This window comes from Phalacrocorax carbo, chromosome 16 (assembly GCF_963921805.1).
Source record: "Phalacrocorax carbo chromosome 16, bPhaCar2.1, whole genome shotgun sequence".
Taxonomy (NCBI): domain Eukaryota; kingdom Metazoa; phylum Chordata; class Aves; order Suliformes; family Phalacrocoracidae; genus Phalacrocorax; species Phalacrocorax carbo.
The window spans coordinates 14428489-14445506 of NC_087528.1; the positions used below are offsets into that span (position 1 = coordinate 14428489).

The 17018-nt window shown below is 39.7% G+C and overlaps 1 protein-coding gene across 1 annotated transcript; it reads left to right on the forward strand.

The window, feature by feature from the left end:
- The first annotated feature begins 1110 nt into the window (after nt 1-1110).
- On the forward strand, nt 1111-15085 carry GSG1L2 (GSG1 like 2). Its single transcript, XM_009503479.2, has 6 exons — nt 1111-1125; nt 1207-1525; nt 3109-3156; nt 5492-5644; nt 10465-10576; nt 14830-15085. Exons 1-6 carry the CDS (start codon nt 1111-1113, stop codon nt 15083-15085), a joined length of 903 nt encoding a protein of 300 aa, XP_009501774.2.
- Nucleotides 15086-17018: the final 1933 nt, after the last annotated feature.

The following is a 17018-nucleotide window of genomic DNA, read 5'->3' on the forward strand; positions in this document are numbered from 1 at the left end:
AGTCTGTTTTTCAGGTTCTGAGATTTGCTCTGCCTTTTTAGTCCAGATAATTTCTTGGTCTTTCATTCTGTTGCTGGCCAGCTCTTCAAAGAGAGAGTAATCCAGTTTCTTTGAGTTTCATGCTGGGATGTGTCTAGCCACATGCTTCTCCAACCTTGACATCTTCTGCGTGGAGAGTTGTCCTAAAAATCAGAATGCTTTTCATTAAAAGATACATATGTGAATTCAGTGCCTGTCCATGGTATCACTCTCCCTTAGGGCATGTGTTTTGACCTTACAGTTGTGAAAGGAAGCAATCATTTACTAACATTCCTGCTTCTTTTGGTTCTTTGCATCACTTCTATTTGCATTATCAAACAGGCAGAAAAAGCAACATATATAACATGTCAAGGTGGGCAATGTTTCTTAGATGAAGGAAAAAAAAATGCTATTTCACAGAGAGAAAAGATGGACATTAAAATGAAGACAATTCAGCTTTTTCTCTACTCTTTCACCTAAATTGGGCAAGACTTATATTATGTGTTCATGGATGCAGACTGGATGGTGCCCGGAAGACCATCAACAGCACAGCAGTGTAACTTATGACTTTCATTTGCCAGTGGTGGAACTCTGAACAGACGGAATCACCTTCCCAGTGATATTGGGAAGGGCTTAAATGCTGTGAAATGCTCTAACAACTGTTTTTATCTCCTTAAGAATTTCTTAATAGTAAGATTCAAACCTGTATTAAATTTAATCGGTGTTCAGTGTAACAGAAGCATTTGGAACTGCAAGATTTTGTTTACTTTTTTAGCTGATAAATGAAGTTCCATCAATCTGACTCCACCTGCTGATCAAGGTAAATATTCCTATTTTGTTTGTATAAATAAAACTTTTCTGATCACATACTGGGGTAGTGCCGACGCCTCTGTGTTCTGTGTATCTTTACACCTGTGATTCATGGGGCAAACTATAATTTAATGTCCCACCTCCTCATATTTCTTTCACAAGACATTACTGCCAAACACCACTGTCCTATATCCTTAATCTCTCCTGCCACATGATTTCTGGTCATGCCCATATCTCTGCTATCTGTCTTAACTACTAAGCTGGTACAATTTTCTGAGAGGAATGAAGATTGGGATGGTAAATCCAGGCAGGTGTTTCACCAGGCAGATATATACATAGCATTGTAAAAGGTTGTTTCTAGGATAAGTGATAGTACAGTCCTGGAGGATGCCAGTTTCAGTCCCAGCTGCAGACAGACGGCAGAGAGCCTCAGCAGCATTTTCTCTCAGTTTTCTCTCTTTAGTCTTCTCTATTACAGCATTCAGTAGCAGTTACTGGTGCGAAGGGACAAGAAAAGTTGCCAAACCTTTCTGTACAGGGCAGAGCAAAGGGGATGACTGCATCCGCTTTAATAGCCCTGACACCAACAGCAGCAACGCTGTGCAGTATATTTGGGAGACAGGAGATGACAAGTTTGTTGACCGAAAGTTTCATGCTGGGATTTGGTATTCCTGTGAAGAAATTATAAATGAAGAAGGTGAGTAAAACCATGTAAATCTACTTAAGAAAGTAATCTTAGTCCTTCCTGCTTTTGTGGTGTCACCTTCCTCTTCACTGCAGTATCTTGTATGTATTTTAAAGGAAAAAGTATCCTTTAAAAGTTGCTCTTCTCTGGGAAGGGGGATATTAAAAGATTATCTACCATCCAGTCAATTTCTAAGGAATTACTAATAAACTCTGCAAAGAACTTTAGACTGACAGGCTGTAGTGCAGATGAAGATGTTTTTTAAAAATTCTTCTAACCAGAGCAGCAAGTTAAGCTACTTTAACAGGAAAGTGTTTTATTTTTCTGATGTCCCTTAGGCAAAAATGAACACATTTGCCTTAAGTGATTGCTTATGACCCCTGATGGCAACATAAAAAGCACAATGTGATTTTTTTGTTTTAAAAATAATTTAAACAATTAAATCTGTGAGATCTAAGTTATTTTGTGGATTTCATCTTAAGCACAGGTATTTTTACTTTCTTACTGTAATCTCATCTTTCATAAATGAAAGCAGAGGAAGATTATTTTCACCCTGCTAAAATATTGTTTGGAGACTTACTTGTTATGAGTGGTGGCATTTAATTGAATTTCACTCTGGTATGTAAATGCCAGTAGAATGAAATTAGCTTGCCATTAACTAAAGTTTCTAGTTAACTGTGGATCTTTGTATAAGGGAATTGCTTAGCTGATTTGAGAAATGGGGCATTTATTGTAAATCCAGATCAACGCTAATTTTGCCCCCTTATTGTCCTGATCAGTTTACAAATGATGACTAGAACAAAACTACAGAGAAATCAAATCAGCTGCCACCTGTGCTATAAAATGCAAATATTTTCGCAGTCAACTGAAAGTCCAGTTCTACCGGAAGATCTTGTAAGTTATGCAATTTTAAGGGGGTAAATATTGAAGATCAGAGCAAAACACATCTCCAAAAGGCATCTTTCAGGTGGTGATTGCTATGGATAGCAGGCTTGTTTAATTTGTGCATCTGCTATGGCAGTTCTTGTTTTCCAACTTGATGCAGTTAGTAGCTGAAAAAAAACACCATGTATTTTCAGAGCAGAGCAGAATTAATTCCAAGAGCTTTGTTCACAGCATCTGTGTGGGGGTCAGGAAGCCACATAGCTTTGAAAATCAAAGCTTACAGAAAGAAATTGGAATCAAGCTTAGAAGAAATTTGCAAGAGCTGCAGCTTTGTTGCTGTAAGGAGAGCAGGTCTTCGCAGGGAAGATGGTGTACAGGCTGCCAGTCTCCCAAAGGAATTGGTAACTTTCCTGTTCTGGCTTTCACAGATATAACCTTTCAGAAATCAATTCATGGCCTTTCTTTACATCTCCCAGACTCTGGTTCTGCCTTGAAAAAGTCTGGAAGGATTCTCTGGCTAAGTCCCAGCAGTAGGTTGATGCACCTGGGACTCTGTGTGTACACACATACCTCAGAAATAGTTTTTCCTGATTATCTCAGTTTGTGCTTTTATGATAGATTTTGCATTTTCTGCTTTCTATTAGTCTATTTTTTAAATCATTACAGAATACAAAAGTAATCCTAAATTTTATTTAATTTTTTTGTTTTAGGTGAGAAATGTAGAAGCTTCATCAGCCTGACTCCAGCTGCTGATCGAGGTAGATATGCATATTTTGTTCATGTAAATAAAACTTTCCTGATCATATTTAACAATATAAATTTTTGGTACTTTGATATAAAAAATGCTTGCTTTAATCCCGCACAGGTTTTTTGCCCTTTATTTAGTTTTTCAACTTCAAAATGAAGGCTTAAAATATGAATCTATGTCTTTGAAAACACTCTATTTGAATAGAAATTTTTTTAAGTAACTTTGAATATGGGACTGGAAGTCAAGATTTGTTAGTTTTCACCCCCATATTCACAGAGTCAGGATTTCTGTGGCTCGCACCATGCGGCCTGGGAGGGACAGGCAGTGTGTGAACAAGGGCAGGCAGTACGCTGAGGGGACCTGGGGAGATATGGCATGGACCAAACCAATCTTGATGGCAGCCTGAATCCCCTCCCCCTCCCTTACACAGAGCTGTAAGGAGGCATTTCCATTCTCCTGAAAGCAGATGTTGCCCTCTTTCTTTCAAAGAATGGTTCGTGTTCTTATAAAACACGCCTGCAGATGCTGTTAAGCGCCACCCACCACCCCAGCAATGATGTGGTTAGACCAATCACTTTACAAGTGGCTGATGTAGGAAAAAAAGTCTTCCTTCTTCCCCAGGGGGTTGAAATTGCATGTACAGGATACTGGGATTGGAGTACTTTCCTGGGTATGCAAATTCAGCCCCTTGGGGAAGAAGACAGACTCAGTATCTGAAGGCCAGTCCTCCTTCCCTCTACTGCAGCATGTCACTGTGCACAAATAATTCAAGATTTTTATAGCGTGAGAAAAAAATATAAATGAGATGTGGCTTTTAGTCACACAGACATGGTCTTCAGAAAGGAGAGGTAGATTTATGGGCCCTGGTCTGACAGCTCTTCACACATGAAACCACTGGTGGACATAGTGCTGACACTAACACTGTGAATAGCATTGGCAAATGCCACAGACACCTATAGGCCAGACCAAGACACCTAAGGCAGCATCTAGGTGCCTGATAACCATGATGAGAGGCTATCCCTGGGTAGTGAAATCCTGTGTGGAAGTAGGGTCCTGCCCTGTGCAGGAGAAGAGCGAATTTGTGTTTTGCATGCACATATGGCTGCTGTGTGCACAAAACTCAGAATGCATCAGGCTTACCCCTCCAGAATTTATCATCCCTAAGCATCATACACAGGGATTATCACAGTAGTTCAGGGCATATGTAAGGATCACTCAGTTATCAAAAATGTTAAGAAGCAAGCTCTTGTAGCTAGAGCAGCCAATACTGTTGGGAAATATATAATCTGGAATTCCTGAAAAAAATCAGGATTTTTTGTTGAGGCAAATATTTTCTGGAGAAATAAACCTTGCCCAGGAACCCACACACATAGCCTGGCCAATAATTTAATGAGTAAATGGCCTTTGAATCAAAGAAGTGCCACAGACACTGTCAAAGCCTGCAGCAGGGGTTGTTTACCACACAAACATTGTTTACTGCCATATGTAGTGTTTAGTGATCAATTACTTGTCTTAGCAATGTTTCTATTTTTAAGTTATGATTGTTAGTATATAACATCACATAAAATCACCATTTGAATCTACATCCAGGTGTCTCAGGACAGACTGACTTCTTTTTAAGAAAGTTTGGGAAGGTTGTTGGCCAGTTCTTGTTACAATCTGGCCACAAGAAGACCTCCTGCTCCTGACTGTGGGATATTAGCAGGCAGGCTGAGAAACTTTAATGGGAAGATTAACTTCTTGCATAAGATGTAATTAACAGTTATCCAGAAAGAGATGAATTAGCAGATAAACAGAGGAATGAATCTCAGTGAAACTGGGAGACTGTCTGGGCTCGTGAAGGCTTCTCTGTCCAAAAAATCAAGATTATGTCTGGTGGAAAATAAAGCCCAGAGGGAAGATTTTATTTAATGACTAGACCCTCAGGCCATATGTCTGTGTGCATGCCCTTGCAGTTTGTTAGCTGGATAACAGAGTCTTCTGTTTTGGTACACTTCCATGATGTCAACAACTTGGATAGTAATTCTTTTTATATTAACTTTGGTTCATAGTAACTTTTGGGTAGCTACTGAGTATCAAGCCATTCTGCCTCACCTTGCACTGTAAGCTTCTTAGGTGTACAGCAGGAATGTACAAGTGCTCTTCCATTAAGTGGCAGATCAGTAAAGGGAATTATAATTCAGGGTGTCCATTGACGTTCAGGTCTTCCTATAGATGTTATTACAGCATCTTCACAGCCTTTGAGCCTTTGTTTAATGTTGTGTAAACACTATAAATAAAGAAGAAAGAAATGGTGAAAATACTAAATGCCAGCTTATAATATTAGTGTTATTCTGGTTTTCCAGGGGTTTTATGGCTGTCTATTGTAGCAGAGCTTCTGTACATCATTTTCCTTCTGACTGGAGCCATTCTTATGTCAGTAGAAATGTGCTACTACAGTACTGTCATTGATGGACTAAAGATCAACGCCTTTTCTGCAGTAGTCACTGTATTAGCAGGTACAGCTAAGGCTCTCAATTTATTACATCCAGAAAATGCAACATTGATAGACTTCCAACTGAAAATTATTAACAATGTAGAAGCTTCAAAACTATTACAGTGCCTATGGAGACACTAACAATAGAAGATGCAGCAAAATTTAATGAAAAATATTATTTTGAATTAGTTATTTATTAACATTAATATTTCTATATTTTGTATTTATAGTTTTTACTATATTTAACTTCACTGTGTTAATTTTATAATTTTTAATTTCACTGTCATTTTGGTTGCCAAAGATAAGAAAGTAACATACTCTTCCAAATAACTTAGTTTTTAAATTTCCAACATGCAAAGTATAAAAATAGCAATAGCAAAATTAAAATAGCACTTTTAAGAGGGAATAAAAGGTAATCGGATAATTGTCAGTAAAGAATTATCTCTAAAATTTTCTTCCATGCTCTGCATATTGCTTTTAATCCAGTGCTGTTTAATCATAGGATCCTAGGCAAATTCAGTTTGGAAGAAACTTCACAGGGTCCCTAGTCCAATCTGAGGAATCTGGTCTGAATTCAGTGTTGACCATATGTTGAGCAGGAGGCGGTTGGAGCAGAGGTGTCTTACAGCTCTATGTACTCTGTGATTCTGTTTATATTATAGGAATGTTGCAGTAAAAACAGAAATTATGGCTAATATGAAAAGCATTTCACAGAGTTATTAATTTTAGAGCCAGAAGCAATCATAGTGTTTATTTGCTATAATTTGTTGTGGAACACATGCCACTGTGCTTCATATGGTCAGTATTGTTTAGAGTCTAAAGTTATTTATACTTAGTGAAAGCATATCTTTTAGAATGGCATCTAATTGCAAGTCAAACACCTGGCAGATGGCTAAGAATTAATCTCAAGATTGTCTTTCTCTGTAAAAATTCTGGGCTTTGATCCTAATCCTAATGTTTCTGGATTTAGTGTTCATGCATTTGTGATTGTTGTGACTTTCTTCATGAATTAAAGATTTTTTATTATACTTTTTTCACTGAAACATAATCACATATTTAATTCATTTGCCAATCTCATTTTTGCTTACTAAATAAATCAAGTTTATTAAACATCTGACCGTGATAATGGGGAAGAAAGAATTTTCTTCCTTTCTGCAGCTTTTGCTGCAGTGTAGCTGAAGATAACTATCACTTCTCTCCACTTTCTCCAAAAGAAATGATTGAGAAACGTGTCACATGACTTCACATGTATTTCTAAGACCTCTGATCACTCTTGCTGCTCTAGTCTTTCTCCAGCCCAGTTTTTGCACAATTTTCCTAGAGGGCAGTGCTAAATGTGGATGCTGGTCTGAACTTCCAAGGACGTTAACAAACGCAATTTATATTGCAGATGGTGACTTCTGAAACACTCTAGTTTTGCTTAGTTTTATGGAAGTGTAAAACTTCTATAGACCCATTGCTCCACCCTGAGTTAGGACCAACTCTCTTAAAACTGTCCTCCTGTCAGCTATTTGTCTAGCCCCATCTTAAAAAAAATCCCCAAGCCCAATAAACCACCACCACATCTAAAAAAACCAAATATCAAAGTCAATGCTCTTGCTTTGGTACTAAAGTTTCTGTCGCCTTCTTAGGAAATGTAATCCATTTCATACCATTCCAAAGATTTTCTTCATGTCTAATCTAAAGCCCCGGCTTCTGTAATTTTTTACAGCATTTCTTTTAGGATACCCACCTGCAACAAAGAGTAGATGATTCCTTCCTCTTTGCAGTGAACTTTTACACATTTGAAGATTGCTATCTCAGCTCCCTGTAGTCCAGAGGGCAGTCCCCATACTTTGCTGCCAATGAACTCTGAGAACCTGCTGGAATATTTCCTTTCATCTGAACGACTTTTCTGAAAGGTGTCCAACTAGTTAAAAGCCTCTATTAACACCAGTTCTAATTGCTTAAAAAAAAACAACCACATTTCTCCTGTATCTCTTCAAACCTCATGACCCACTGTCACGTCTATCTCCAAAGAAAGAGTAGTGAGCTTTATTCAATTCTTTAGGCAGATTTGCCCTATATTAGCAACTTTTCCTTCTCCAAATAATAATAAATATTCACTTTCATTAATTTGTTTGTTTGTTTGTTTTGGCATGTACAGTATTAAGGAGGCTTACGCAGCAAGCTTTTCCTGAACATTCTGTTTACTTCGGCTAGTAAAATTTCTTGAATTATTAAAAAGCTGAAGACCATCTGTCCTTGCCATTAAACTTATGTATAAATCCTTTGTAGATATAAAACAAATCTAGTTTCCCTAATTGGTAATGAAGATGCAATTTCTTGTACAAACATGCTCTTGATTCTAGCAGACAAATGTAAATTATAATTAAGCTACTGGAAGCAGTAGCTGCATAGTTCTAGCTATGATGAAAACATACAATTTAAAAACCCTCTTACAGTATTTAACCATTGAAAAAAACACATTAAAGGTAGTGTTTGATTTCTTTGTTCTCTCAGTCTTTAGCTCAGACTGAATAAAATCCTAAAACGTATGTTCTAACTTGAACATGGTGACTTAACATGGCAGAACATGGTGACTTAAAAGAAGAAACTGTGTGAAATTGTCTGACCATAGGTATGTGGGTTTGTAATGACCCACACGTAGTTCTTGACTCTACAGAAATTATTATTCTAATTTGTGTTTTCTCTTAAATACATGTGCACTGCCAGTTAACTCCACTGCTATGAAATACACGTTATTGATATCACTGTCCTGTTGCCCTCAGTGGCCTTTGATGAAAATGCACGTTGACGGGCACCCATATATGACTATACTTGCCTTATATATCTGTATTAGTTAAATTTTCACCATTTCTTAGGCACCAAACTGCCCTGATGATATCCCGCAGAAAAATGAAATTTTCCACTACATAATAACAATGGACCATGTAAGCCTGGCAAAACAGAATCAGTTGGACAGAGGAGGGAACTGAGAGACAGGGAAGCATTTGTTTTATGACTATCCTTGAAGAACTGAGAGAGTGATGAGAGGGAACATCCTGCCTCAGAAGATGCTGAAATCTGAGTGATAAAAGTATGAAGTCAAGGAGGACAGCTAATTGGGATATTTTATGCATGTTGATAAGAACTAAATCTAAGTGTCCTTTAGGTGAACTATCCTTAATATAATACTAAACAACACACCCACAGGTCAAAAAGCCCCCTGCTCAGATAAGCCCCTTACTATCTGAGCATGCACAGCAAATTGAAAGGAAGCTGTACCTTTAAGATGAAGTAAGAAAGAAACTAACCAATGATGAGCTGGGGAGTGCATGAATATTAGCTGTTACTAACATATTTAACTGTATAAATGCCTTGTAGTTTCTTGGTGGTGGGTGCTAGCTTTGTGGAGTTACTGCCTAGCACCCATCTCTGTGCAAATATGAAATTAATAAAATACCTCCGCTCTGTGTATTTTGGTGTATTGCACACAGGGTGAATGACCCCACTTTTCAGGAAAACGCTGGTGCCACTGCTGAAATGTTGAGCCTGACTCAGAATTTAACCCTTGTACAAGAGCTAAGAGGAGAGCTCCAGCACAGGAGCTCACGTTCACCCTCCAGTTACGTGCATTTCTAGGCAGCCAGGCTGGAGGATTCAGGACAGACATCCACTTAACTCAGAAATGGATGTGACATACCACCTCTCTGGTGAGAGCTGGACAACTGGTCTCCATTCCCTGACAGCCACACCGACAGTCAAACAACTTCCTCCAAACAGTTTATTAAGGAATGTGCCATCAGGGTGCCAGCTAACTACCGAACGCTATTTCACAGCATGAAGCCTCTTGGTTCAGTGTTACATGAAAGGACTCTCCTAATTGCCTGTTGATGGTGTTTCAGGCAATACCAGGGAAGACCGTTTCCTAGTGATTACTGGAGCCAGGTCATTGTCAGCCCTGACGCGTTATGCCTGAGGACATGTGGTCTAGACTGACAGATACTGTGTGCTAGCTGCCTAGTTTTGTCAGAATTCATGAAACAGACCTACTTAAGGAACACCAACAAACTGGGTCTTGTGAGTTTGGTGGGGGACCATCTGCTCTGAGAAGCTAATGTGTTTTAGACAGTGGGTTAATTGATACTGCAAGGGTTTTTATGGATTTGTAAATTAATCTGGAAACAACAACAAAAAAGATGTTTACAGGGAAGATCACCACTGGAAAATAAAATTCTAAGGGAAAACAGAAACCCTTAGGATTAGGCAGCAGCCTAGTAGCAATTTTGAAAATTAAATTATTAAATATAAGCCCCTTTCATAAGCTAGAGTTTCAGTGCTTTCTAATGGCCATTAAGTTCACTTTTTCATTCACCTACATAACGTTGATAAATCCAGCTGTGTTTATAGCACTGGGAAATGGCATATCACTGCATGCCTTTGAAAAATCTTTCCATTGAACGATAGGAATCTGGGAAACATGTCCTGCGCAATGCAGCTGAGCAATACTTTGTTGTAATGTCTGATCCTGGCTCACAGTTGAATTACTAAGTTTTCAGAGGATGAGAGCCAACCAACTTGTTGCCTTTTAAAATCTGTGGGCTGCGTGTCCCATTGCTGCCCTAGATTCCTCTAGCATACAGAGTAGGTGTAAAGCAACTGTATTAGTGATTGTACTGGCAAATACATGACACATAAATACACTTAGATTATAATGTCAGGTGTTGTTGAGTGATTTATAGAATTTAGATACTTCGTAAAATATTCTTCAGAAGCTCAAGGGGCAACTGCAAAAAGTTGACAAAGAAGAATGTCCTCAATTTACATTTTCTAATGTTCTTATGGCATTATATTTTTTAGGTCTTCTGGGCATGGTTGCTCACATGATGTACACAACTGTGTTTCAAATGACTGTAAATCTTGGTCCTGAAGACTGGAGACCTCACACATGGGATTACGGCTGGTCCTATTGGTACCTATTAGTTTATATTTGATTCTTTCATTACATTTCAGTCACTTCACCCTGTGATCAAGGGATGTGTACCTAATTGATAAGGAATGGGTCTACCATATTTCACTCCTGGGGATGCAGTTTGGTAACCAGGTGTTTTTCTCCAAATTCAGTTGTCTTAGATTATTGCACAGAATGTATACACTTGTAAGTTTTGCATTTGCCATCCTTTAGACAGTACAGAGACTTCCAACTGCTCTGCACAAAGCAGATGTTTTTCTCCATACTCATCAGACCCAGATTTAGTACACTCATCTCCCAGGACAAGTGCCTTGCATAAGTTATTTAAAACTCTTCCAGTTTTATCCAATTAGGCTGAATTTTTCCTTTTCAGATATATGCTTCAGGTTCTGGTATCTGGAACATTTCAGACAAGATGGTTTTTTAAAAACAGGATTAGGTAAAGACACATTATTTTGGCCCTGTAAATAACTGCAGCATGTCCTCTGAGAAGATCTAGTGAAATTGTTAAGAAAGAGGGCTGTTCAGAGGGTTTTTGCTATAGGGATTTGTCTTTGAAAATCTGATCAACAGTAAACATTTGAATGTTGAGGTGCTGGAAACTGCTGCTATTTCCTCAACTGTGACTGAGAAAAAGAATAGAAACAACTGTACTGGGTTAAATCAAAAGTCAATCAGGACCAGTATTTTGGGTCAGTAGAGCAGAGGTCAGGCTAATTGTCTCCTTCATATGTGTTTTCACATCCAAGGTCACAGCTCATTGCCATGCATTCTTGCTGCTCTTTCTACTTTTATTGTGCCACTTTGGCACAAGAGCTTACAGCTGTATGCCTTCTTTATGATGCAGATTCATTAAAGATTCTTGCAGTGAAATAGGGGCTTTTTGTCTTTTGTTCTGTTGCTTTTCACCTTCCTAGTAACTCAAATCTCATTTGAAGGTCACTTCATTGCTGTGAATCTTTCCAGGAGCCCTCTTCCCAAGCAGCAGCAGTTTGTTTGAAGCTATTGTTACATGTGTATAAATGGAGATGTTTCTCTAGTGCTTTCTGAGCACTGAAGGATGGGCCTGGTCAGTATTCCTAAGCAGGAGAAAAGGCAGATCATGACAAATGGTGTATCTTACCCTGCTTGTCCAGCAGGTGAGGTGGCCCAACACCCATGTGTTACCCACTTGCTCAAAGTGGAAAGGGTGATCCCCCTTCTGTCAGGAAAAACTGGTCTCAAAAGGTCCAGTACCAAGTATCCAGACAATACCCTGGACAATGTCCAGGGGCTACTTAGATACCCTCAATGGGTATCATAGGAGGAGCATTGCAGGATTCTGAAACAGAGCCTTCTTCCCTCCTTTGAGACTTAGATACTTTTTGCTTCTTTGACTCTCACTCTTTCATTCATTCATGGAATTTTTTATTGCAATAATAATTTGGTTTCCCTGATTTGGGGCTGTGATCTCTTTTCTGGGAGGTCTCGTCATTTCTTTAATGAATGGGATTAGGCCTGGTTTTACTCTAAAATCAGTAAAAAGAGTGGTCAGTGGAAAGAGGGGGAGTGTTCTTCCTTTGTTACTTCCCCCTTCCTATGGAAGTGGAAACAGAAGGTTGAGGACTGGTACTGAGGAGCCTGTTCCCTCCTTTCCATCCCAATGGGTGGAGAAGAATCACTGTCACCATCACTGTTACTGACACAACTCCACTGATGCCACTATTGCCACCATCATCATGTTCATCACTGATGTCATCACTACTGCCACTGCAGCCAGCCTTCTCCTGAGCACCTGGACTAATAACTTTCACCATGTGGCACGCACACAGGAATCAAGGATTTCATGGCTGCCTTCTAACAATTCAGAGCAGCCTGGGCTACTAAACGCCCAAAGAAATGTTTCTACCAACACAAGACTTCCAATTCCATCAGTATGTGCATGCAGGAAGACATTGAGGAGGATGATCTGTGTGGTGCCTTTTTTCTAATCAATTGTATGCCCCATTTTTCTATCAAGATTCACTTTCTCCTTTCTTTTGCTCAGCCTAAATGACAGCTACATCACTCTGTTTGATAGCAAACTAAAAATAAAACAAGTCATACATACAGGTGCCTCACTCCCTCCTCCCAGCTGTCTCCCTTGGTTTCTTTCCTCTTATCTCCTTTCATGTATAATGTTGTCTGTCCTCTGATAGCCTACATTTGCACCTCCCTTCCTGTTGTATGAACTCTCCTCTTCAGCATCCCTTAGCTGCCCTCCCACTGACTGCATGTGGGAATCTCACCTGATGGTAAGAGAGGAAGGATGATGAAGCTATTTGTCTCTTACAAAAGGAAACAGAACAGCTACCAACAAAGGGGGATCAATGATTAAAACTGACACTCCCTTTCTAATTACTGCAGCACCCACTTGTGGCCAACAATGTCACCAGCAACAGGACAGGGGCATGGCAAGGCAGAGGCGCAGGTAAAGACTTTGTTACTTTTTCATTGGGACTTATAATCATCTCCTTAGTAGCCAAAGAAAAGAAAGAATTGGGACCATGGCAGCAGCTTTTCATCCCAATCATCAGACCTAGTAAATCAGCTGTTCCTGCAAGAACTACTGAGCCTCTGTCATGGATCTTCCACCTGCCACAGTTCCCCCTCACATCCAGCTGCTGCTGTTGCCAGGGTTTTTCCTCCACCTGGCCCAGGAAACATGAAGACCTTTCTTCTTGCTTTACAGTGCTGGAACTGCTAATGATGGGTAGACACACTCTGTGTGTTCATGTTTACCATCATTCAGACCCTGAATGCCTCTTCAGTAAATCCCTCTGTATTTCTTGTTTCTCTTCTTCAGAAGCTTTCCTGGAGGTTGAAGAATGTTTCTAGTATTGGTGAATCTTTCACTCTTCTTGTGCTTCTCAGATTGAGGCATCCTCACATCAAGAGACAACATTTTTTATCTAAAGACCTGCCCTGTACTAAATTCCCATAACATGCCTCATATGGGATACGCCATGCAGTAAAAAGAAAACCCATAATCCATCTGAGCTTCTATGAGCATTTCTTTTATGTAGATGAATGACTGCTTGCTTTAGTTTGCTTCCTTGTTGAGTCAACGTGTTTGATTTCCCCTTTTGTCGTTTGTCTCTGGGCAGAATTCAATGTGAATGCTGTCCTTGAAGCTGAATTTCCACTGCAGCCAAACTGCCCTTTATTCTTTGGCTCTCTCCATGACGAGACTTTGCTCACCTCTTTCCTCAGTTCTCTCTAGTCAGATGGGGGACTCTCCATTTTTTCCAAGTTTTTTATGGAAAAGCAAAATTTCTGGCAAAAACTTTGAAGAATCATGCTGACATCCTTCTTGTGTTGTCAAAAGAAACCATTTATTTCTGTCCTTTGTTTTTTTTCTTTTTTAACACAGTATCAGCCTAAGAGAATCTGCTCATAAGAGATTATTTTTTTCCAGTTTTTGCTAAAAGGCCTTTATAGAAGCTTTTTTGAAATCAGTTTCTTACCCTTATGTCATTGAGTCCTTCAAAGGGCTTCAACAGATGGATTAGGAAAAGCACCTTCAACAAAAGCTGTGCTTCATAATATCAGTTCTATCATTTTGTCTACTAATGATACTGTGCTTCAGTTCTTCAGACAGAAATGCCTACTATGTGAGTCAGGAATACTGCAGGTGTCCCACTTTCATCTCATTCCAGAGGCTGAATCCTCAATTCTCCACCATGGTTGGCTTAATCCAGAGTAACATACCACCACAGGCAGGCCTGCTGCCCCTTTCTTGCTCTGTTCAGTCATGACCTGTATTTTCTCAGGAATGCATTTCAGTGCTCTGAGCCTGCTTTAGTCAGCTATTTAAATGTGCCTTCTCTTTTCTTTTTAACCCTTTTGGATAACTGGCACACATTTTTCTCGGTGTCCTCTGAGAGATTTGTAGTCTCAATAACTGCACCTTTTAATTTTTTATGCATCCTCATTTTTAATAGTTCCTCTTTCTGATATTAAGCTCTAAGCAGAATACACAGAGAAATTGGAGGTGGGTTTTCATTAAACAGGAATGCTAAATGTGAATATTATAACCAATATGTAGAGGTCAACTACGTAAGTCAGGTATGTAGATGGTCATTAACCAAAAATCTTTCTTCGTCCCCCACCATCCTCCTCGTTCCCTAATTACACCAATACAATCACATGTATGCAGTATTTTCAAAAATAAAATTGAAGGACTTGGGTATGAAAATGTTCTGCTAATTTCTGATAAACCTTTTTGTTTATAGCCTCGCATGGGCTTCCTTCGCTTGCTGTATGGCTGCAGCTGTCACCACTATTAACAAATATACAAAAACTATTTTGGAATTCAAGCACAAAAGGAAAATGCTGGAAAGGAGTTTAAAGAATAAATACAAGTTTCCTGATCATACAGCTCCAGAGAAAGCTTGCAATGTGTATGTGAACTCTTTTCACAACAGGACAGAGGACCCTGCACACCCAATAAAAGGCTTGTGTCACCTGGCCACTATTTCAGTTCTGTAAATATGAACCATATATCAAGACATCCTGTAAATAATAACACTAGATCAGAATGAATTAGTAGTAATGAATAAAATTGTATGTTTGTGTAGCATTAGTTATTTTTCTTAATAAAGAGATATTTCCATGGATGTTTCAAGGAAGTCTTAGTATTGGAAACGTAGATTCAGTATTTCAGTTCAGAAAAAGATAGTGACAGAGGTCTTCCACTGCTCTGATTTTTAAGCAGTCTCTAGTGCTAATATAAAGTATGTGAGTTTGTTAGAATTTCAGAGCACTCTGGATTTCTACCCTAATTCTTTATTGAAAAGACTTTAAAAAATCCCCTCCCAAAAACCCACAAAGAGCAGGGCAGCAAATAAGGCAGCCCACATGTGGTGCATGGCTTGGATAATTTTTGGATAATTTGTTATTAAAGGTACAATCTCTCCAGGAAAATCTGTATTACAGCTTATGATTCAAGAGTTTCACCGTATGCATAGTTGTAGGGTTTGCTGTGGAGGAAAAGCTAATAGAAGGAAGAGGCTTTCACTGCAAATACTGCTCATTTAAAATTACTTAAGAAAGCAAATAGAAAGCTGAAAGATACATGGTTGTAGACAGCACACAACTCCCCTACGAAATTCTCTAGGTATCATCCTGAAAACTGCCAGAAAGAATCAAAATTTGATTTGTGATTATTATACTTGAAGAATAATCTACAATCACATTCAAAATGGGAAAGTAGAAATGATAACAATCCTCACATATCAGGAATACGCAGCTGCTCCCCTCTGAGGATCAATGTGGAACTTCCCCATGGAACTGAGCCATGTGAGCCTGTTCTATTGGACACCAGTTTTTCTTCATTGTTGTATGAGTCCTCCTGCTAATGAGCCCGCTATGAAACACACTTGTTTCACAATATTCTGAGCAGCTCTGGGCTTTAGAAAAATCACTATACATTTTTTTTCAGGCAAAACAATCCTGACATAAAGATAGTCTGAACTTGTTTTGCCAGCAGGATCCATAGTAGGTCAGTAGATAACAGAGTAGCACAATTAAAAGTAATTAGCCCAGAAGGAAACCACAGGCCAGTAGTGCCAAGACAGTAAAACTGAGAGGCAATAAGGTGAGATGACAAAGCAACATAATGGCCAGTCTCAGACTGGAGATGGTGGGTAGCCCACCAAGGGGTGCCCAGCCTCCATCTGCTATGTAACTGGCCCTTCGGAGTGCTGTGACCTCAGGACAGGCAGTTTGTGGGCAGGAGGCAGGCAGGGGTCTCAGACTCTGCTTGGACTGTTGCTGGCTGCTGGTGTTTGCAGTTCATGCAACAGTTTTGGGCTCTGCTTCTAGTTTTTCTGGGAGCATGTCCAAGACTCCTCAGATCCATGTTTCAGGTCGGAGAAGCTGACTCCCCATCAAGGATTTTTGAGCATTCACGCAACTAGTGCTAGGGAAAGAGCTATATGACTGCTGGATTGCAAGCCTAGGGCCCAGAGCATTGCTCTTCAAAGCAGCAGAAACTCTGCTGAAGGCAGTGCGTGAGCACTCAGCATCAGTGGTGACATGTCAGTGGGCATCGCCCCAGCACCAACTGGAGCAACCATCGCAGGCACAGCCAAAGCCTTGGCCCAGACAGGGCTCCCAAGGAAGGATGCAACTCCCTGAGTATGGGGCAGCAGGCAGTGCCTGGGACCACTTGATGAAGCGGGAGCAGGTGAAGGCAGCATCCTTACCTGTAGGTGTGCTGTGACTGAAAAGCTCTATTGAAGTTAAGGAGCTGTGGGAGGAGGGGAGAAGACTGCATATCAAAAGGAATGATGAAAAAGCGATTGACAAGATCTTCACAGAGATGCTGCATAGATGAGACCTGGAACCCCTATAATGCACAGAAGGAAGAGAAGCCAGACTGTGCTCACTGGAGACGCTGAGGACCAGGAATGCTGGCAAG